At 41.9% G+C, this 23739-nt stretch overlaps 1 protein-coding gene across 5 annotated transcripts; it reads left to right on the forward strand.

The window, feature by feature from the left end:
* sorbs3 (sorbin and SH3 domain containing 3) lies at positions 1-23398 on the forward strand. 5 transcript variants are annotated; one of them, XM_083912413.1, is made up of 21 exons: positions 1-72; positions 8799-8866; positions 9571-9747; positions 9928-10000; positions 10583-10716; positions 10878-10941; positions 11633-11671; positions 11772-11859; positions 13082-13190; positions 14799-14852; positions 15005-15115; positions 15750-15805; positions 17153-17223; positions 17862-17923; positions 18080-18126; positions 18311-18425; positions 18537-18662; positions 19665-20210; positions 20338-20441; positions 20542-20648; positions 21853-23398. In XM_083912413.1, the coding sequence occupies exons 2-21, from the start codon at positions 8855-8857 to the stop codon at positions 21912-21914; spliced, it is 2157 nt and encodes a 718-aa protein (XP_083768539.1). In that variant the 5' UTR covers positions 1-72; positions 8799-8854; the 3' UTR covers positions 21915-23398. The 5 variants fall into 5 exon arrangements, with proteins under 5 accessions (XP_083768539.1, XP_083768541.1, XP_083768540.1 ...); XM_083912415.1 differs by lacking the exon at positions 1-72 and adding an exon at positions 2791-2862 and having other exon boundaries at positions 22463-23398; XM_083912414.1 differs by lacking the exon at positions 1-72 and adding an exon at positions 2792-2862 and having other exon boundaries at positions 17865-17923.
* The last annotated feature ends 341 nt before the right edge of the window (positions 23399-23739 follow it).

The raw sequence follows: 23739 nt of genomic DNA on the forward strand, positions 1-23739 counted from the left end.
CTCCTTCTTTTATATTCACTTCCTCTCTCCCTCTGCACTGAGAGGACCTCTCTGCTCAGCCTGCACTCGCCTGTAAGTACTGTACAACTTTGACTGCCACTTCTTTAGGGTCAGTGTGACAAGGGAGGAAATATTCACCATACTGAAGGAGGTTTTCCATCCTTTTTGTCATTGGTTCATGATTGATTTCCAAGCTGCGATGTGGTGGTTTTAATTGACATTTTTATTTTAAACGAAGCTGACTCTGAGCATCATGTTGTTTTCCTTCATCACTCAGTTTATCACTGGAAATCAACAAGGCAAACAAGATAGAGCTGTTTATTATCTTTGTTGTGACAGTTATTTTTTTGAGGCTCACATTGTTGAGCAACAGTTGAGCATTTATATGGAAAAGGGCGGGTATGAGAGGGACTTTACTACAGAAGATGCCAATCTTTTACTGACTGTGGTTCAGAAGATGGTTATCACCAGTTCAGAAGTTGCCTTCTGTTGTGGCTTGGGTATTTGTTTTGGGTCTGAAAAGTTCTTGTGGGAATTTTTCCCTGTAAGAAATGTACTCAATCTTTTTTTCACCAAACTTTTTCAAAATTAGAGCAGCATGTCCCCACAAGGATTTATGACTATACTAGGCATTGTTTGTCCTCATCAGCCAACAGTGTGACCCAGCGTCCTGGGATGTGCACGACTCAGAAAAATTATGTTTGCCATTCAAATAAACATGTGTGTTTGTTCCCAGAGACATTATTCAAGTGCTACCTCAGAGTACAATCTGTGGTAAGAATGAGACCGTATGATGTCCATACCTCTTTATCTGTCACCAATTGACACAGAGATGCTTGTTTACCTGTTGACTCATCTCTTTCCAGTTATGTCATCATTTGATGATAACTTTATCTCCTGATTTGTACGGACTTGCTGTCTCTTGTTTCCTCAGAGTGGAGACAAAAAAAGCCTTTGGCTATTAATCGTCAAGTGATTTAGTTTTTCATGATGTAACAGATTTATAATATGGTTTATTCACTCGCTGGAATCTTTGGCTGGCAGGCTTTTTAATGAGCTTTTGCAGTAACATAGTGGCACATACCACTCAGCGTGATAGGACAGTGGTTGGCTCTTTACAGCGTAGTTAAGTTTGCTTGAATCCCTAATGCATCCTACTTCTTTTCCTCCTGTTCTGATAATGTTTCTCTAATAAAAAAGGGAGCTGGCATTGGTGAAGCCTAGTGTTTGTTTAGCAACGAGGCAGAGACAACGTGAACAAGGATCCAGTGTGAGGAGAGGTGTCAGGTCCCAGGCTAAAGCTGCAATTGCCTCTTGCGTGATTACCTCATTTAGCTGCAGAGTGACAGGGTGTCAGATGTGGTCACAGCGGGGTGAAAGTGCTCAGACGGGACACACAATGTGAATGGAGCCTCTGCCAGGATCCTGTACTGCCCCCTTTTCCCCCTCAGGTTCAGCGGCTCAACTGTTTGGCAAAAGTTACCCTGTTAGGAGTACAGGCTCAGAAAATGGATCTGCCCTGAGATTCGCTCTACCAAGCCAGACCACTGAATTATTAAACAAAAAAGTCTTCAGTTTCAAGATGGAACTGGCCACACACACACACACACACACACACACACACACACACACACACACACACACACACACACACACACACACACACACACACACACACCTTTATTTCCAGAACCCAAAGTGCACAAGTACGAAAGATGATTGCGTTTGTTTGCATGGATAACTCACCTTGTAACTCAGTCTATCTGCTGCAGTCTCAGCACCAAAATAAGCTTGTCAGCACAATAGATGACAGGTTTTTGCGCTGTTTGTCTTCATTGGCAAGAACTGCAGGCGAACTGGAAATCCTGGTTTTATTTGGGAAAGTATTGTGTGCAAGAGCAGTCAGATTTGACAGTCCAGCTTCATTCCTCTTTAGCTGTTTTTGGCTCCATGGTATTAACAACCTTCCTCCTGGAATTTGAATGCTGACTGACTTATCTGTGCACATACATTTCCAAATTTGAATAATTTGAACATCTTTCAGTCTCTGGTTATTTCCTCCAACCTTGGCATCCCACAGTATTGCTGTTGGTGTGCGTGTGTGTGTTTGTTTGTGTGTGTGTGTGTGTGTGTGTGTGTGTGTGTGTGTGTGTGTGTGTGTGTGTGTGTGTGTGTGTGTTTGTGTGTGTGTGTGTGTGTGTGTGTGTGTGTGTGTGTGTGTGTGTGTGTGTGTGTGTGTGTGTGCGCGCGTGTGTGTGAGATCGTGGGAGAAATGTACGGTCAGTTGCAGACTACATGTTGTAGTAGAGTAATGACTCTGAAACACTTCTAGAGCTACTGGAACAGAAAAAGCTTCTATTCTCCCTTTGTGCCAGAAATCTGGCCTTTGCACTCAAGCACACATAAAACACACACACACACAAAAGCAGAGGGAGGCACAGGAGAGAAAAAGTTAGGAAGGGGTGTCATGGAGTGACTGGGCAGTGTCTAGAAGGTGGAGGTGATGAACTATTTGCATTCCCCTTTGGTTAACCCTGCGCTGTGAAATATCGCCTCATCACAACAAAAGGGGCTGCTTCACTAAAGGAGCCCCCCCCCCACGAAACTGACAAGCCAAGAGCAGAGGGTGCCTTTTGAACGGGGGGGGGGCAGAAGTGGGTTGCTATGGCGATGCCTGTCAACCGGGAAGTCCTCCACGGAGGCAGGCAGAGTGAGGACTGGGAGTGAGAGAGAGAGAGCGATTGTGCGTCCTGGCTAGTCTCATTAGACGGGCGAGAGAGCAGGGAGGGTCTGCAGCGTGGTTTACTTGCACAACTCAGGCAGACAGTAAGAGGTGTGAGTCCACTTGTTGCCACTATTAAGGTGAGTACACTCTTTCCCATGGGAACACAGCTTTTAATCACAGGGAGTGATCTTAAACATTGAGAGAGTAGAAACCTATGTCTGGTCTGCTGCTTCCTCTAAAGGTTGAGTAACCTGTCTGACTGCTCAGGGCTGCTCCACAGCATTAGATCCTTTCTGCAGACCTGTCTGTGATTGTCAGGTGAGTGCACCTGAAAACCACTTGACCCATGTGATCTGTGCAGTTTTGATGTCGAAACCTATGGGAGTTGTTGTGGTTTTTGGCAAGTGGAGGCAAAAGCACCTGTGAGTTACAGCTGGAGCAGAGAGAGAGAGAGAGAGAGAGAGAGAGAGAAAGGGCACTGTGGTCAGTGTCATCCCTCATCGCTCTGCCCAGCGGGTACATGTGTGTACTAAAAACTGCCTGCAGAGCTCCAGAGAGTCAGAGGAAAGCGTTTACTTTCCCATCCTGCTTGCAGTTTTTCCAGTCTAAATGCCTGAAATCAGGACCATCCAGTCATAACTGGTGGCTCCCCTTACTGTCAGGGCGATTTCCACAGCCGGCTCTGATTCCCTTTGTGATATTACTGAGGGTCCAGCTGCCAGTCCTCATATCCACATGCTGCACTCAGCCTTAAAGATGCAAAATGACAGGCATGAGGATTTGTGAGATTTCTTTTTCAGTAGTTACCGTGATTTGAGTGTGTGTTTTTCTCATGCTTTGTCTGACACATTTTATTACAGTTTCACTTTTACAAATCCACCCAAATAAGGAATAATCTTGAATGATATGAAGAGTGCTTGTTGTAAGGTCAGATCTGACAAACTTCAGCTCAATCCTGGGCTCTTCTTCTGTGAGAGAGGTTTAATGTATTGCCCCGCAGCTCCTCCTTGGAAACGCATCGTCTCTCCATTGACAAGAAACACGCAGGGTGACTCCTCCTGTTGCTCAGACTGTTGGAGCACCATACAAGGAGGCGAAATACTTCCCTACTGATAAATGTGTGTATCCCGCAATAACTGCATATCATAAACTTGCAGCTCCAGGACCTTGTATGGGCCAAACATCTGCTAGAAGGGCAGTATGGTTGCTTGATCAACCTCACGGGACCTCTAACATCTCTCAAATAACTGCAGGATGACTCATTTAATGTGTTTTGAAATAAATGCCCACTTTATTCAGCAAATGTGCTTGTGATTACCTTCTCGCCACTTTTTAAGGCAGGATTTCATTGCGTATTTACGACCCTGTTACGCAACTTGTTGGGCTGCAGTGACACGGTTTTCATGCGAACGGGTGATAAGACATTCGCCCTGCTGTGTGTCATGCTCTTAGTAAATACCCAGGACATAAACACCTAAATAGAAGATTGGAATTTGTTTATACTTTTTTAAGATTGTAGAAAGGGGGGTTTTCAGTCAAACAAAATGCAGGTCACTGCTCACCCAAACAAAACGACCACCTTAAGCTAATATTGAGCTGCTGGTATTCCGGCCTGTGCCCTTCATTTATGTGAGTAGGGCTCAGATGTGTTCATGTGCAGTAGTTCCCACCTTATGAAGTCAATGATTAACTCGACATTTCTCCTCACCACCCTGCACACGGAAGCAGAGAACAACACTTCTGCTGATGAATGGAGATTGTTTCACAAGTGACAGTTTTATTTGTCTTATTTAAGTCTCAGGACTTTCAGTCATTGTCACTGCTCATTACTGATACATTCTCCTCCGTCACTGGTGATTTATGGACAATGTGATTCTCACTCTGACCACAAATCATTACTTTCCTGATGCGCCAACAGATTGCAGAAGTTCACGGGTTGACAGTTATTCATTGGGGTATGTGTGGTCACCCTGACAGCCTTGTTCTCAGTGCGAACAATGCAAGAAGCGCTGTGTGTGGAGGAGGAGGTCATCGTAGGTCAGTGTCTTCTCAGAAAGACACAGAAGACTTTTGATAACTGAGTGTTGAGGGATAGTGACCTTACGGAAGTTCACTTGTCATCAGTTGCTGTGGAACTGAATTTGAACTGTATAGTGATTTTTTAAATTATTTTTTAACGGCTGCCAGTATCTTTCCTGCAATACTGTTACCATAACATTAGTCTTGTGTTACTTTTCCCAGCTTTGGAAACCTCCCATTGTGATTATAAGGAATCACAGGGGTGTGGTGAAGTTCACTGACCTTGTAGCTGCTACGTCTGCTCTGGCTCAGCAACTTCAGATAATAGTCTGAAGTTCCTCATCCGCTCCTTATGGGTAAAAAAGGGGAAGAAAAATACCCTTGTGCTTCACTAATGTCACTTGCTTTTTTAAAGGGGACCTATTGTCCTCATTTTCCGGATCATACTTGTATTTTGGGTTTCTACTTATATATGTTTACATTATGTTAAAACACGTTATTTTTCTCATACTGTCTGCCTGAATATACCTGTTTTCACCCTCTGTCTGAAACACACACTTTCTATCTATATATAGTTGTGTTGTGACATCACAACCCTACACAAGTCCTGGCTGCTCATTTAAAGGCATAGTTTGTGAATTTGAGCTGTGTGCATTTCTCTGTGGATTGATCGTTTTGATATTTTCACAGTATAGCGCCTCGACTTGCTTGATAATCAAAAAAGACATGGAAGTCTATTTATTTATTTATTTATTTTACAATATGTGACCTTTACATATATATATAAAACACCAATTTTGGTTTGATGATGTTGATTGAGCTGTAAGACTTCTGTTTCGCGGATCGGTCTACAGAGTTTAACATCTGGCCTTGTGCTCCTTTAAGCACCGGATGAGTTTCCTGGGGGACAGAGGCACACATCTCCATACTAAAATCCCCTGATTTTCATTTTAGGATGTCCTCAGTTACCCTGTGATGGACTCATGAAAACTCATGAAAACGTGGGCAGAATGCAACTTCAGATACAGATTCAGCTGAGATTCACATGCACCTTTTATGACTCAGTTTTACCCTGTGGTGATAATGGACCTCTCACTTAGCAGGGGTTTAATATGGGGCTATAAAGTTTATATAAATCAGGAAGATAGCGTCAACATACTTACACTCCACCAGTCCAAAAAAACCCTGTCTCCACGTGAAAAGCTTATAGCTGCCTCTACTACTGAGTCTCAGACATTATGTAAGAATGCACTGGGCGTTCAGGACAAACCAAGGGAGAGCCAGACCTCTGGACAGGGATTTTCTTGCTAGATATCAACACAGATTTTTCCTTATTAGGTAGGATTGTGTTTGGTGCTCTCTAACGGGGGAATGAATGCACCGCTGGGGGAATTCTCTGTTGGATTCAGCTCCCCAAAGAAATGAGACACAGAGACACTGTTATGAAATGAGCTTACTCATCCGGATGCTGCGTTGATGACGCAGGACTCCTCCGTTTTTGGCCCTCTGAGTTGAGCGAGTTCCAGTGTCAACTTTTTAATAATGTAGAGAAAACAAAATGTGGTCCATAATTCTAACAATATATAGACAAATTTGAATTTCATGAGTTTATTTACACAAGAGCAGCACTAATGCAGCAGGAACTAATGAAGGGTTCCAGCAATAGTCAGATTCTTGGTGTCACAGTGTTGCTTTCACTGCACGCATCCCTCTCAGTAAAAGGCAATAATCTAATATTGTAGTATGTACTGAAAGGGCACTCCACAATTGTACACTTGAAGGTTATTGAACAAATCTTGAGGAGTGTTACTTATGAGAACAGTTGTTTAATGTCTTCTGTGGCTCTGGAGGGAGATTTCAGCAATGACCCTGATGATGTCATCAGGGTCATTGCTGTTCTTGTTATCTTGGCTTGTTCTTAAAAAATGTAAATGTTTAACAGAAATCAGATGCTACAAACTTTCAGAGTTTGAAAGAAATGGGCATTTAGGATGCAGGGAGGATCTAATTGAAATAGATGTTGTTAAGTTGCATTGTGGGAAATGTAGGATCCAGTGTTTTTGGAGCTCAACTTATACCAGAGGTAGTGTCTGCTGCTTCATCTTTGACCATTCTTTTTGTTTTTACTGTCTCGTGTGAGTCCCCCAAAATTACGGAGGTACACTTAATCAGTGGAGTGCCCTTTTAATTCTGCATTTTATTCATATATTTATTATTATTAACATCTTTCAAGTAACAACACATATTGTTAAATGCATGGGTATGGAAAAGAGCAGCTTTCTTGAAAAAGGAGATCCTTTGTTCTCTCTCTAGGATTTCTGTATTGAAGAAGCCTGTGTGGAAACAGCACTCCTTAAACAACAGTGAATTACTCAGTTATTTGTTCATCAGTGTGATGGGCCTTTAAAGTGAATGGCAGTAAATCTGGTGTAAATAGGGACCAGCATGTCAAACACATAAATAAAATCACACTAAGCCGTTGTTTGTTAATTAAGCTTGTTGTTGCTTATGTTAGCCGGCTGTGATTGCTTTGGGCGATGATATGTCATCCGTCATGCCTGAGCAGTAACGGTATTGTTGTAGACGCAATCCTCCGGTTCCCATATTTTTCCTGTTATGTAAGGCAGTTTATTAGGAGAAGATGACTCAGAGTGACATCGTTGTCTGGAAACTGGAGCATTGATTCTATCAGTGCATGTGCTGTGTGCTGTCTCTTAACCTTGTGCACAGAGTCGGAGAGAGCGTAAAGTTTTCTTGGAATTGACCACGAAGATTATAGACTCTAATGCTCAGCTGCGAATGCCACATGGAAAACTCATTAGCACAAATTGTGTTTGGCAACTCTCAGCCTGTAGTAAGCTGGTCTTGGCCATTACTTTCTTGCCTTTTCTTCGCTTACAAAATATGTTCTTCTTTTCCAACCAAGATAAGATTTTACCTCAGTCCAAGCGACTTAGAATCACTTAACAACCTTGTTTCTGCAGAGGCCATGGTTTCAGGGATGCAGGGATGTACAGTGGCTGTGGTTTCTATGCCTACAATGTTATTATGGGCCATTTAGCCACTGCAGATGCCTGCCACATACAGGAGCGGAAACGGCCTCCCCCTCATTCTCCCATGCCTTTGATGTTGAAACAGCAGGGCCTAATCTGTTTTCCTGAAGTACAATTGATTAGGAGCCGATCTCTGCTTTCAGTAGCTGACCTTCTCCATCATACCCCCCTCCCTAAGTCCAGTTTATTACGGCATTGTATGACTGGGAAAATTGTGAGTAACACTCATTTTTTGAGTAGATTTTTCCTTAGTGACAGTGAAAAGTGGGTGAGGCTAACTTTCCCTCTCTGGAATACTAGTGGTATGGGATAATGGAACAGTTGTCAGGCCTGCCTGCTGTAAAATGGGATTTATGAGAGGCTTTGTGGAACCCCACACAACTAATGATGCAAGGGGTTAAAAGGGGCATGCTGCAAGATTCAGAATAAAAAACTTGTAAGAGATATAATCTTCAGATTTTTTATTTTCATTGGATGTCAGTAATCTACAACAACTCTTAAAAGCCCTGGAAATCTATTTATCTCATGGAGCTTGTTCTTTAAGCAACAATGTCATAATCTACGCACAATCCAAAGTTTAGGGTATTTACCAGGAAAGATTTCTGTATTTATGTAACTGGTCACCGGTCTGAAGCTCTATTTAAGGCTACTGAAAAAAGGTGGTGTTACATATCTGTGTACAAATATCAAAAATTTGGTGACAGTTGTAGAAATGTGCTTGTTTTTAAATTTTAAATCATTTATTTGCCAACTTCTGTAATACGAGTAAAAACATTGGTTAACTATGTTTTTCCCTCAAGGTAGAGCATTTATGAACTGACAATTCAACACGCATAATGAAAAAGTCCTTTATACCTGACTACACATTTGATATAAGAAGACACTTGCTGACAGTCTAATTCTTGATAGGAATGTTGAAACTCCACTGAAACATCTTGATTAAAATGGGGAAAATAACATAATTTCATTTATTAATGTTTGTATTTTGCATGTCTTTGCAGATACTTTTGATGCTGGGCACAAGAATTTCATATCTGTCACACAAGGACCATAACAGATGCATTTTCAGGTAAAGCCCTTTTTAATTGTGCTAAATGTTGACTTTTACAACGGTTAAACTCATAATCCAGGGAAACCACTCATGAGTGTCACACAAGTCAGTCCAGTTCAGGGTCACCACGACTTACCTTTGCAGTAGAAAGCAGTCCTACTGTTCCCATGACCCCCTGCAACCACACAGGGAGCACCAAACCACCTGATTCAGATACATAGCATTCCCATAGAAGACTCTAGACTCACCACAACGGATAGGGGGAGGTAAAGAACACTGGAGACCTCAAAACTACTACTAGCCCTTCTGGACTTTGAGGTTGACATCAACGGCCCCTTCTAACCTCTTTAATCCCGACTCCACCCCCAAGCCGGAGAATAGAGAGGCCTGGTGAATAGGGAGTTAATGGGCTCATAATGGTCCTCTCCTGTTTCAGTGCCCCGCTCTGCACCTTGAATGAGGCCTTTCTGCAGTCGTGACAAGAGAGATGATGAAGTGGGTGGAACACCACTTCCCACTGGTCCTGCTTTAAATAAATTAGGGGCCTTTTCATCAGAAGCTCCCCCACTGAGGCCAGTTATTCTCTGGAGAATAGCCAGGCTGCTAACAAGTTCACATGACCTCCCATAGAGAGCAGTGTTTACCCCGGGGCCAACAGGAGGACATGACAGGAGCAAAGTTCACACATTGTTTTCGTTCTTCCATATTTTCTCTATGTTTAGCAACGTGTGGAAGAGGTGGGCAATCCGAATGGCTCCCGGGTTATCTTCTCCGGGGAGCCTGGGGTATCCTCCGGTCAGCAAATCCTAACTACTCCAGAGCTGACCCATGAGGTGGTCATCTCTCCTGGACTCCCAACTCCTCCTCTGAGCCCTTTTCGTTCATTTGGAGAGTTCAAGGTATGAACAATGATTTCCTGGAGGCTGTGTTAATAACAATGCTGAGGTTGAGTGCGTAGAATTCAGTAAACAAGTGCTCCTCCCTGTGGAAAAATGATGCATCACAGGCTATATACATTCAGCCATGGAAATGCAGTTGTCATCACATTACACTGAGATGCTTGTATTACTGTTCTCAAGGTGTCAGAAGTGAATGGAAGTGGACCAACAAAGCTCAGCTTTGGATCTTACTATGGACCCTCACAATTGCATGGTAAGGTTATGATTTTTTTTTTTAAATCTGCGCATCACACCAGTGCCTGAACAACGCAGAATATGTTTTCAGAGAATAAATATGAATTTAAGTCAAGATGAATTGACTCAAAACACAAATCAGTTGAAATAAAAGTGCTGAGAGGAGTTGAAGTCCAGCTGAATGGATGTCCTTAAATAATTGAATATCACTTCAAATGTTCAGAGGAAGTTAGTTCTGTTAGTTGAAGTGTCAGCTGATCTGCGTTAGAAGAGCTGAAGAAGGTTTCTTTAAGGTGACCACCTGAGACCTGACCTGAGACCTGAAGTCACAGGGTATGCACTGAAAATAGTTGGTAGAAAAGAAAGGGGTAAATGTATACCCATAAAGAGTCAGAGATGAAAGCGGTTAAGAGTAAAAGACGAATACAGTTGAAATGTCAGTTGACGTGTAAGTTGTACACAATAGTTTGTACTGGTGTCATGTGATTAGATGGTTTTAAATGCATTTTAATGGATGCATACATCACCTGAAATAAAATAAAATCAATAATGAATGGACCAACATTATTACTGAAATCTTGTTGTTGCGACTGTGACTCAGGTGGACTGTCCAATGGCGTCCAGGGCTCTGCCACTTTGCCACGCAGCTGGACTCCCACCAGGGAGGAGAGGCTTATCAAGTTCTCAGGAATCGGTCCAGTGGATGAAACTGGGATGCCCATCGCATCCAGATCGGTAAGACGCAAGTTCGATAATCAAACACTAGATTTCAATGCTATAGATTTCTCTTTTTTTTTTTTTTTCATGTTCAAAAACGCACATTCTTGTTGATTTGATATTTTTATGTTCTCACTATGTCCAATGTTTACCCTTTGCGGCCCACCCTCTTCTACCAGAGTGTGAACAAGCCCAGAGACTGGTACAAGAGCATGTTCAGACAGATTCACAAGAAGCCAGAGGGTAAGGACACTCCTCCTCCTCTTTTCACAAACACAACACCCGAGTGAATTCCTCTCTGTCAGTGTCAGGTATTACAGAGGTGATCCGGCAAACAGATTATCGCAGAGGCAAAATAAAACATGTTGAAAGAGCCCTAAAGTCTTAAATCATCTCAGCTTCTAGCTGTGACAAAAATACAGCTTTTTTCTTAATCTCAGCCCCTCCTAAATCTAGCTGTTCAATTCTCTCTATTACATGTTACGTAATAGAGACACATTCCCTGTGTTTGTGTGGTAAATGCCACCGTCGCAGCACTGAGGTGGTTTTAGTAGTTTTGCTCTGGATCAGTTTTGTTTTGGAGGAAAATTCTCAATTCTGCAAAAACAGGATTTTCACATTTCATCGATAGCTGGTTTTTTATTTAAGACATTTTATGTACAAAACATATAATCATCTCATAACATATGATGAGTTTTCCTGTAATATCTAAAGTAGTTAAACCGACTTGAACAACAACATTAAAAGGCTGCTTAAACATGAATTCATCAGTGACACTTATCTAATCATTTTATATAGGAACTGTACTGTTAAAAGGGCCATTCTGCATAATTATACATTTTATACTTTAAGTAGATTTGTGATTAAGTTATGTATATGAAGTATTCCAGTGTTTTGAATCTACATAAAAGGCTCTCTGCTTCTTGTTTACAAGAAACTGAGCTGGAGGATTCAGAGCGGTGGTCAGCCGAACGTAAGTGAATCCACCAAGGTCCACATTGTTATCCAGTCCTGTTACATAATTACTTTTTTTTTTACTTAAGAATGCTCTGCACTGATCCAATGATCTGCAGGGTTCCAGTTATCTGCCGACACAGAAGAAAGTAATGAAGCAGACAAGAATCTCTTCAGACTAACACCGTATGGAGCTCTACCAGACTGGTGAGTTTACAATAGTTTGATGCAACAGCTTCAGGGTCACAGGGTGTCTTATAGCACATCGTAGCATGCACTGGAGAGAAGACAGGCAAGCTGCCAGCCCATCGTGGCACGTTCAGACAGATTAACTATCAGTCACTTTCACACCTTTGGGCAATTTAATTAAGTCTTGAGTGATCCTGAGCTGTAGCACTGAAAATTAAAATGTGCACAGGAAGGCACAGAGGCTGGAATCAAACTTAAAGGAATAGTTTAACATTTTGGGAAATACGCTTGCTCACTTTCTTGCAGAGGCATAGATGAGAATATTGATACCACTTTTGCGTCTGAACATGTGGTTACAGACAGTTAGCGTAGCTTAGCACAACGACTCAAAACAGATAGAAACACCTAACCTGACTTTGCGCAGTAACTTCCTGGAGTATCCTCTGACAACTAAGGATTAAACTAACTACATAAAACAACTCAATTTGTAAGCTTCAGAGGTGCTGGTTGGTGTTTCAGCCTTGTCTCCAAACACAACTCAACTGCAGGCTAGCTGTGTCCCCCTCTTTCCAGTCTTCGTGTTTAGCTAAGCTAACCGTCTCCCAGCATACACATATGAGAGTGGTTTCGTTCTTTTCAACAATCAAACTTTTACTTAAAGCTCTTGTTTAAGGTTTCTTCTGTAACCTTCCTCTGTACTGCCGTCAGCCCAGTTCAGCTCGGTTTGAACTACAAACTTAGGGTTTAAACTAAACATGCAGACAAAACAATATTAAATATGAAAAGAAATCGTAATATTAGACCAGATAGCTAAGTTTGATAGAATGCATAGTTCCATCTCGATGCATCAAATGTTAAAGATACAAGAAATGAGAAAATTCCATGTGCAAAGAGTTTATCGTCTGCACAGTAATTAAAATGTGAACAAGACAGGATATTTAACAGTATACTGCTATGTTGATTTTTTTTTAATTCCTTTTAACTAGCCTACTACTAGTATAATACACACCAATATGGATGTATTCCTCACATCAGATAAACATTGCAGTTGACGTCTTATGTGAATACTATCCAAAAAGGCCCAAGAGCAGTGGAGGGGAAACGTGTGGGACAGACAAGTTTGGATTTGTTGTTACACGCACTCACAATGAAGCCATGATTTAGTTGCTGTCCATGGTGTGTGTGTGTGTGTGTGTGTGTGTGTGTGTGTGTGTGTGTGTGGTGGGGTGTAATGTTTCAGGAGCGAGGATGTAGATAAGCTGTCAGACCCGGGAAAGCAGCACCCTAAACCGAGGAGCATATTCGACTTTGAGCCTGGAAAGAGCAGCTCCTCAGAAAACCACAGCCAGGTAACGACCTCACATGCAGTCATAGTCACACATTTAACATAGGCGGGGATATCACTCCAACGGAAGAATTGTTTTTGTTGTTTGCAAGATTCTTTAACCTCTAGATTTATCCAGCGTTGTTGTTGGCCCCAATGACTGGAATTCTTTGTGTAGTCTTGCACTGTTTTTCCGGTGTGGCGGATCAAGTACAGGTTTAAGGATGGGCACCTTTTCTTTAAGGATTATAGCCTAAAGTCCTCATATTTCATCTTCTCACGTGAGGTAACTTGTGAGTGTGGTCTTTCTGCTGCTTACCACCAGATGTGCTCACCCCAACATTCATTCATTGAGCTTTTCAGACAAGGAAAGTAAATAATCTAGGTGTTAACATTGGTATTTCTATTAGGTATTGTGCTGAGAGTCAGTGATTTATAAGCTGGTGACACATTTATTTATCCCTCTGGGGTTGTAATTTATTGTCCTGTGTGTTCTGCACCTTCCAGGAGCTTTTGTGATCGAGTGTGCAACCGCTTGTATGTGTCACCCTGCTCTTGCAACAATGTCCCAGATCTGGTGCATATTGTGCCCTGTGTCCGCGCTTGTGAAGAAAAGGAGTCTTTGTTTTCCACACCCCCCCACGGGAGCTGAGGTGTCTTGTGATCCGTATTATGGTGTTAACCTCTTGTGGTGTATAATGGCTCACAGCATGGAGACTCATTTCATTTCCTTTTAATGACAGCGGCCTTATGTTCTATCCCGTGGACAGCGTTTCGAAAACCAGCTCTCAGATCGTATCAGGTGTTATGCTGCTTCACAGTGACATTACAGTCTGAGATTGGCGTGAGGATGTCTCCCAGCTGTCTCCCTTTTTTTTTTAAAAACAAAAACCCTGAAAATGGAGCAGGGAGTTCATGGTTCTCGCCAGCCGAGCCTTTTAAGTAACGTTTGATAGAATCAGCAGCTCTCTTGGTGTTAAGTCTTTGTAAAGAGAGGGTGAAAGAGGTATCGGCTAGTTAGTGAAATTAGGTGTATTATATTACTGAGATCTTGATATCCAGCCTCTGTCCAAATTTCCCTGCATTATCAAAAAAGTTTTTCTTTTCTTTCCTTTTTCACATTTTTTGTAAGATATTGAACTTTTAAGTGCTTTTCTTTCTGGCCCTGAAAGTTGCATCCATTTCTGACCAATCCAGTTCCTTCAAAATATATCTTATATTTATATATAAAGATATTTAGTTGTCAGTTGTGTCCAAACTGTCCAGAAATGGTGACATGCTGTCAGATTTGCTTTTGGGTCATAATCTCTGTGTGGCAGAATGTTCAGTTGGTCCCAAATTACTATTAACCCCTAAACATACTGACACAAAATATAATGGAAGCCGCTATACATGTCAGCTTCATTATTTCTCTAGACACCCCAAAACCAACCAATACTTCTATGCTGGAATAATATCACCTGGTCCTTTCTGTGAGAAGCAATTTGACATAACACAACTTTATTCATGAATATGCACCATATGAGCCACATAAACTGAAATAACCAAGGTCCTATTTTGACAAGTTACATACAACCAATTGTTATGGAAGAGAAAGAAATGTCTGTTGTTGTCATTGTCTTTCTGTTCTCAGGTTCATGTACCCCAGAAGAAACAACCTGAGACACCAAAGTCCAATTCAATTGAGGTGAGCTGCATTGACGGCATTTGGATTTCTTTGTTCACTCTATTGAGGTTTCATCTTATACATCATTAAAGGGGACACCATTAGCTCCACTATGGTGCTCTGTATTAGTGTTTTAATTTTGCCCTTCCAACTCCATCATTGCTTGGGCTCAGGCCAGCCTGGTCTCTGAGCTGAGTCGGTTTGAGGCTGAGCTGGACTCGGAGATCCAGGGTCTGGAGAGGAGACTTTCCCAGAAGAACAACCAGCATCGAGGCCGGGGTGAGGTACTGAGCCCCCCTCCTGACTCTCTCTGTTAGAGCATCCCCCCCACCCCCCTCTAATCTAGCAGAATCCTCACCCACCCTCACCCTTACTCTCTCACTGAAGGCTGCGAGTCTCAGTAAGACCCTCCCTGCTTGCTAGCTTGCTAGCCACATATGTTGTTTTCCCTCTGTGACCTGGATGACAGCCCTGGAATCGCCTGCCTGCTTTGCTCTTGAATTGATCTGCTGTGTTAATCACTTGCCTGCAAGTTGCCCTGAACCCACCCACCCAAATGCAAATCTGGCTGCCAAAAAAGGAAGAACCTTTGCAATCAATGTTGTTCAAATCATATATGTTTTTTAGAACTTGTTGCACTTTTAGAGAATGACTTGGATGATTCACAAGCTGTTCCTGATTCTTGCGTGATTCAATTTGCTTCAAAAGCTGTGATTCGACTGAAATCACAGGCAGCTCAGACAGAACATGAAGGGTGTTGTTTTTAGCCCGAGGAGGATAGGACCCAGGGGATTTCTTGCTCCTTTGGGAGTGGTCAGCACCTCTACTTTGTCTGAGTTGTTGTGAGATTTCCTCTGAGCTGCGAGATACAGAAGGCTGCAGGGAACAAACTGTGTTTAATGTTCACTCTGCTTTCAGGAGGCCAGAGACGGGGATCTGATAACTGCTCCAAAGACCGGGACCACAAACTACAGGTCGGTGACAACATTACTTAAGAAAGCACCATGGAATATGGTTACTTCAAATGATTTTTAAGCAGATTATAATGACATCTTTATCATTTGAGATGTCCTTAACCTAGAATAGATTCCACTAAAAGACAAAGTTGTTAACACTATTATTTGTATCTATGTTGTGTTACATGACAGTGTTCATTTTCCACCCAAATATACCATTGTGCTCAAAGTGTACAGGTTTTTCTTACACACATCAGTTAGACTGTTTAAAGTAGATTCAGGGCTTTCAGTACTAGCTAGGAATAGTATGTGTTTCTTGGCACGTTTTACTTTCTCCTTATTTTTATACAAAGCTGTGGCATTCCTGTTTTCTGTTCATGTTACTGGTAGAGTGAGGGAATTTGTTCAACGAATGGACAAGTGGAGTTCAGAGAAACACATGTCAAGTGACTTGAGAAAGTAGAAGCAGTTTGAATATTAAGAATCATTTTCGCTGTGAGGATTGTATTATAGATAGATATAATATATAGATATGTAGGACAGGTTAATGGAAAGACCTGGGTCAATCATCACATAACAGACCTCCTCTGAGCTCAACACCCCTCTAAGCCACTTTATCATTGCTTCACCAAGTGGGCGTCACTTCCTATTTCTTTCCCACTGTTTTAAGAAATCCAGCACCGTGATTGGACAGCACAAGCATTAATATTTTACGGGCTACTTGTTCTGTTAGTCGATCAGGTAGCTCTCTGTGCTAGATTCTGGTAGGAAGCTGTTGCACTTTAACAAGTTCAAGTACAGTATTATATGTTACTTCAAACAGCATTCCACATTTCTCCCCATGTGTGTAATGCTCTCCTGCAGGACTCTCGCTGTTGTTTGCTAAGTTGAGCTCATGGGGTTTTGACCTTTTCTAAGGGGCCTGTTGCTAAGAACATGTGAAACCAAACCATGCAGCACGTTTCCAGACAAGTTGTGTAGCTGTTGGTGTCCAGCTGCAAATACTGGAATACAAAACAACACTGTCTGGAAATATGCAAATGAGCTCAGAGTCAGCCAGGCAGCAAGCTTTGGGTTTTTGGATTAATTCTTAACCCAGAAACAACTAGACTGATTCTGATTAATTGGGTTTCAGGGCTGTTTATAGAATTTGAACTTCATCTAAACCAGATTTTCAATTCAAGGATAACAACATGGGTCACATAGTATCTTCTGCATGGCCTTCTAGCTGTCTGTCTCATCTCTGCACAAAAACCAGCAGCTGTGACCAGATGTGTTGAACAGTAAATCTGCATTCTATTATTTTTTTTTATACAGAGGCAGTAAGATAAACATAAAAGGCTTATACTTTCTTCACATTTTCAGCAATCCATCAGCAGCAAAGCAGCCTGTCCATGGCTCTGTCGGCACATCATTGACCCCTGCTCCCACTTATGGTAAACAGTTTTTTCCCCTTTCAGCTCTGTGACACACATGCACACTGTGATTTCCACACCAACCATGCCAAGACTTTGATAATGAATTTGAAGTTGATAGTGTTTCTTTCAGTACTGTACATAAGTGTATCCTGTTCTGCTCTTCCTCTTTCCTTCCCACCAAAAAGACAAGCACACTTTCAGTGAGCAGATCACTCATTTAATCAGGCAGCATATTTGATACAAGCTTTCACTGTAGTAATCTTATATATTTTGAAAGTCCCATGATTCTCTTTCATCGCCGCGGTTGTCTTCTGCTCTGGTATTTTGCATTTTAGATGAGATGGCTGATGTTAGCATGGAAGGCATTTGCCGTGTTTTTTCCTATAGAATCAGGAGGTGCTGCAGATGGGTGGGGAGGAAGCCCACAAAAATGGGAAGTGGAACTCGGAAGACCTGATTAAAGATTAGCTTTAGCCAATTGTTTTTCCTGGACGTTAGTCCAGATGGAGCCAGCCTGAATAATTTCCAAGCTACTTTTTGAACATATGTGCTAAGGATGTGATTGCGTTTTCATAGCAACACATCCAAGAACAACATTAGCTGAACAAAAGAGTGCACGTTTGAGACTCCACTCATGCCTTTACTTTGTTCAACAGTAGAACGTCTTTCCCCTGCAAATGAAACCATGGAGATCCCACTTAAGAAAGAGGAGAAAAAGGTCTGTATCTATGACTTTCTTGTAACCTATAATGCTGGAAAATATTTTAAAAATCCATTTTGTTATGTTAAGTTGTGGCATTTTGAAGTTGTTCACATGATAACTGCATCTGGTCATGTTCTCCGATAAGGCTGAATGATTTGTTTATTTTTCCAGATGAAAGCGGCGCGAGCCAAGTTCAATTTCCAGGCTCAGTCACCCAAGTGAGTAAGAGTGTGAGCTAATACACTATTTGACATTTTAGAAATATCAGATTTTAAAGCTCTAGATCCAATCTGAAGCCTAAATTCTCTTCATAATGCACATTCGGAACAGTTGCTACATTTTAAACTCTCGAATATAATGGATATCCCTTGTGTGTATCATTATCCTTATTCTTTTCTTCAGGGAGCTCATGCTGCAGAAAGGCGACATTGTTTACATCCACAGGCAGGTAGATTCCAACTGGTTTGAAGGAGAACATCACGGAAGAGCTGGCATTTTCCCCACATCTTATGTGGAGGTGATTTTTTACTGTGTCCCATTTGATGCTATTTCTCTTTAGTGTTGGTTTTTGCTGGTTATGCAGGATGCTGAGATGCTGGCTCAAAACTCTTTCTTCTGTCCTCTATAGATTCTACTTCCTACAGAGAAGCCGACACCCATAAAGTCTCCCACTCTGCAGGTGTTGGACTACGGAGAAGCTGTGGCTCTGTTTAACTTCAACGCTGACCTACCGGTTGAACTTTCTTTTCGGAAAGTGAGTATTTCAGTGATGCTGCAGCAGAAAGTCTGGTGCTTTCTTTTCACATTGATATTGGACCACATGCATTTGTAGTACAAGTCTGTTTTTTGGCTGAAAATCTTATTCGCATAAAGTCAGATGAGAAGATTAATACCGCTCCACAGGAAGCTACTAGCAGATGGTTAGCTTTGCATAAAGACTCGAAACGGGGAAACTAGTCTGGCTTACAGCATGCACAGTGCTAGGATAAAAGTCTGACATGCAGCGTCACACTGGATATCAGGCTTTCGTCTCCTCTTTCGCTTTCTGGTTTGAAAAGAAAGTGTTTTTTCTACTGTCCTAGAATAAAAAGCCGGTGTAGCCAGACCATCCTCCGTTTCTGGACTATGGTCTGGCAGTACAAGACTATAGGAAACAGCAGGCCTGGCTCTGTAACAAAATCCACCTACCAGCACCTATAAAGCTCACTAACATGTAATATGTTGTTTGTTTAAGGGTCACATATTGTAAAAAACAAGATTTCCATGTCTTTTTTAAATGTATTTATTATAAAGCAGGTCGAGGTGTTATGTAGAAGTATCTGAGTAGCTAAGCACACAGCCCGAATTCAGAAACACTGCCTTTAAACGAGCTGTACGGTTGTGATGTCACAACTATAATATGTATAGGTAGAAAGTGTCATTCCCTGGTTGATCCAGAAACACTGACCAATTGGAGCAGACTGGGCTTTTATGGCGGGGACAATTAGAGGGTTTTTTTTAACATTAAAGCATAAATACTATGTTTCAGTAGAAACACAAAATACAAGTATGAACCTGAAAATGATCATAGGTCTCTGTAAATCTGCATACAATCTATGCAAAAGTTTACTACGGTTAGAATAAGGAACAAGGTTGGCATATTACTGCCATATTTCCATTGACTTGATTGAATGATTACTATGCATTGACACTGTCTTAAACAAACATTTTCCATGTTATCTAATTTTTCAAAATCCTGTTCTATTTTTTTCCTAAGGGTGAGATGATCAATATAACCAGGCGTGTTGACGAAAAGTGGTTAGAAGGGAGGATCTCAGGGACCAGTCGGAGCGGCATCTTCCCAGCCAATTATGTCCAGGTTAACAAGATGCCCCGCACCAAATTCTCCACTGACGACTACTCATCGGGCCCCATGTCTCCCGTCTCCCCTGGACCCCAGAGTCCAGGGCGTCCACTCCACTCACCCTGCCCCCGGTCACCATTATCCCCTTTCACCCCCACTTCTCTCAGCCCTAAACCTGAACACTCGCCCCCGAAGCCATCTTCACCTGTACCTTATGGCAGCCCAGCTTCACAGTCACGCTCCCCCACCCAGACACCCATATCCAAAGATTCAGCTAATCGCTGGCCGTCCAAAACCGCTTCTTCACCCACCAACCAGAACAACCACTGGGCTGGGACACAGTCAGCGAACCAGAGCTCGGTGGCCAGAGCTGTTTCACCTTCTACTCAGTCATCAGCGTCCGTACACAGAGCAGGAGCTACCACAGCGAACACTGCTAGATACACTGAGCCCTCACAGGTCCGCCCTCACTGCACTGCCTGTCACTGCATGTCCACGCCTGTGGTGTCACTGTTTGTGTTTTTAGGAATGTTGTTTATCATTTGTTATTTCGTAATGTCTGACATGAGGTTTCTATTTCCTCCAGGGAGCGATACCAAACCAGGTTTCTCGGTCTAATCCACGCATTGACTCCCTGCCGCAAACACACGTGCCAAACAACCCTGATTCAACAATGGTGCAACGTCAACCGTATGTCTCAACAATTTAGTTTGCCCACATTGTTGCAGTACAGACCAACTGTGGGTGAATTTGTGGCTCAGACCATTTGTTTGTCTGTTCTCTATTTTAGATACAAAGCTGTTTACAACTACAAACCACAGAATTCAGATGAGTTGGAGCTCAGAGAAGGAGACATTGTACAAGTGATGGAGAAATGTGACGATGGCTGGTTTGTAGGTAAGAACTAAAGAGTTTTATTTTTTAAAGTAACAAAGAATCTAACTTTCTGTGTATGTTACTCCCATTGTGTGGTTCCCGTAGTTCCTGTACAGACAATATGTTGGGTCATTAAAGCAGAACTACGCCCATTTTTCCTATAGTCTGAGACAATCCAAAAATATTACTAAACATGAACAACTTTATTCTCATGTGTACAGTAAAGAGCTGCTCCATATACAATGAGCTGGGGAAGATGTTATGGATGACACTGAGAGCACCGAGGGGCACCTATCGGATTCAGGACAGACAGAAATACAAAAGAATAAATTTTATTTCTCTATAAAGAAAACAAACAAAATCAGTCTCCCATTCATTGTCTGTGGAGCAGCTCCATACTTTATACTTGATGACATCACATGTTTGAAATGTACTTGTCAGGTTTCTGGCTTTGAGAGAGAGCAGCTCATGTTCACAAATATTGACTGAACTTTTTTAGGCCATGGAAATAATCTAAATTTAGGTGGTGTTCCCCTTTAAAGTGCTTTACAGTAGTGTGTTGATTAAGGGTCACTTTGGGTCACAGCTTTGATGAAAATGTTATGACGCTGGTGAATGACCCTGCCCAATAAGTCCAGAATCTCAGATAGGTGTTGCTGTTGTATTAAGATTAGTTGACGTTGAAGGCCACAGTTCACTTATTTTTCATGCTCATCAAGCCATTCAGGGAGACCCCCCTCTGTCATGTATGAAGCATCTGCGTCCTTATGTTTCTTTTAAATCATATTCAGGATTTTCCTTTGATTTGTCACCTCTCTGTAGATTGTACACCAACTGGGAAACAGTAGAGTAAAGCTGTTTTTTGTTAAATAGGGTTTGTTAAATCTGTCACAGAACATCTTCTGATACCTCAAAACGGAATCACTATAGATCTTCCATTAAGTAAAGAAATGGGATTTTATAGTTGGCTACAAAATCTACCCCCCCCCCCCCCCCAAAAAAAAAAAACCGCCAATACAATTAAATTTAAAAAGTTTTAAAATGACATGAAATCTTGGTAATTTTGTTCCACTGTGTGACATTCTGCAGTGTCAGTACCCCCTCTAGCGGACATTAGGAAACATTGCAGATGTTATTTCCAGTAAATATTGCTTTGTTTTAGAAAATACGCACACATGTATTTGTTTCTGTTGTGTGACCACAGCCTGTGCTCTGTTCTCTGTAGGTACGTCAGAACGGACACATGCTTTTGGGACTTTTCCTGGGAATTACGTGGCACCTTTTTGAACTCCTCACTTCCTGCTTGCCCACGTCCACCTGGAATCATGAGGGCCCAAGCAATCACTCACTGAGCTCTCTCCAACAGATCCTTATATGACACCCTAAGCATTTCTTCATCCCGTTACACTCACCACACTCCTAAACCTGGTTTAGCCAGACCTGCATGTTCACTCTGTTTCCAGAACAGAAGTGAAGGCAGGGACAATGTGTGGTTTCTCACCTCACCTCCCTGCATGAGTGCATGTGTGTGTGTGTGTTTTCCACTGAGACTCAGAGTGCTTTTCACACACCACATAAGAGGAAAAGAATGAATGCTGAGGATACTGTTTCAGATGCATAAATTGACTTTTTTCGGTCCACAGCTATTTGCAGCTGCAGAAAATTTGCATTCCTTCTCAGTGAACAGCTCTGTTCCTCCTGATACAGTATGATGCTGCATTCAGCTTTTTGTCACCACGATGCCATCACAAACCACTGCTGAGAATTTATGAATTGGAACGGCACATATTTCTAGGCGTTTCCATGGACTAATGTTTCCTTCAAATCTCCCTCAGATCGTCTTTCAGATCTCTGAAAATACCCTGGGCAAGTTTGAGGAAACAACAAGAACATCTGTAGATATGTGCTTAAAATAAAGCACAGTAAGGGCTCGGGCATGTCAAGAGAAGTTTACAGCCTTTTACAAGGCTATGCAGAACAGCAAATATAATTAATGTGTGTACTGGTTTCTTAAACAAGTTATTCATAAGAGAAGCTTTTCTTTTGGATGTCGCTCTTAAACCATGGGGTGGAATGCCAAATGTGAAAGTAAAGAGATGGATCATGTTCTGTGCTGTAAGAAAGGTTGATTTGCTCAGAAATTAAATGTCAAACCCCTGTAAGGATTTAGAAGATCAGCCGTGTTGGACAGCTCCTCGTTAAATCTGGACAAAGCCTCCACAGCAAAAGGTTGAATGATTTTTTTCGAAGTATTTGATGTCATGCTCTATGTGCCAAATCACACCCTTCATGACATATCTCTTTTAAATTCTCCATTAAAGATTCCCAGATCACTTCATTTCTCCTGCTTTTATAATGTTTCCTCTGCTTACAGCGTGAACGTTTTAATTTTGTCAGTATTTCCAAACCCTGTGTGACCTAATTAGACCCTATCATCATTTTGCAATTGTACGATATATTCATGATTTTACTGTAAAAAATGAATCGTATTTAGAAGACACAGAAGATGACTGTACAGACTGTAACCTTTTATCAAATTGAAAGTATAATATATATTTGCTTATAAAACAATGTATCTCGTATGTATGGTACGCATTTTTTAAAGCAATTAAACATTACAGAGTGGAACTGAGAGTAGCTCGTGTTCATGTGGTCATTTTGTTAAACACTTTTCATATATTTGAATTGAACAATGTGTATGTATGGAGCTGACCAGCAAGACTGAGAGGATGTCACCTTTATGGCTTCAGCACACAGGTATTTGTACTGGATCTTGCAAATGTGGCAACCGTAATAAAAATGGAAGCATTCAAACAAAATAGAAGAAGAAGAAGAATTCCTTTATTAGTCCCGCAAATGGGGAAATTCAATTTTAACTCTATTATTTTTTCATTTTACACACACACAGGCCCGAAATACACACACATGCACAGACAGGAGCTATATATATGCAACCAATGGAGAGATGTGAGAGCGAGGGGGCTGCCAGTGACCGGCGCCCGGAGCAGTTGGGGGTTCGGTGCCTTGCTCAGCAGCACCTCAGCAGTGCCCAGGAGATGAACTGGCACCTCTCCAGCCACCAGTCCACACTCCATTCATGGTCCACACAGGG

This window comes from Echiichthys vipera, assembly GCF_963691815.1.
Source record: "Echiichthys vipera genome assembly, chromosome: 4".
Taxonomy (NCBI): Eukaryota; Metazoa; Chordata; class Actinopteri; order Perciformes; family Trachinidae; genus Echiichthys; species Echiichthys vipera.

Bases quoted from the DNA above. Each gene is read 5' to 3' on its own strand.
- sorbs3 (XM_083912413.1), top strand. The intron at 14,853-15,004 runs GTGAGCTGCATT...GCTTGGGCTCAG, and splicing joins CAAAGTCCAATTCAATTGAG to GCCAGCCTGGTCTCTGAGCT. The intron at 20,649-21,852 runs GTAAGAACTAAA...TGTTCTCTGTAG, and splicing joins TGACGATGGCTGGTTTGTAG to GTACGTCAGAACGGACACAT.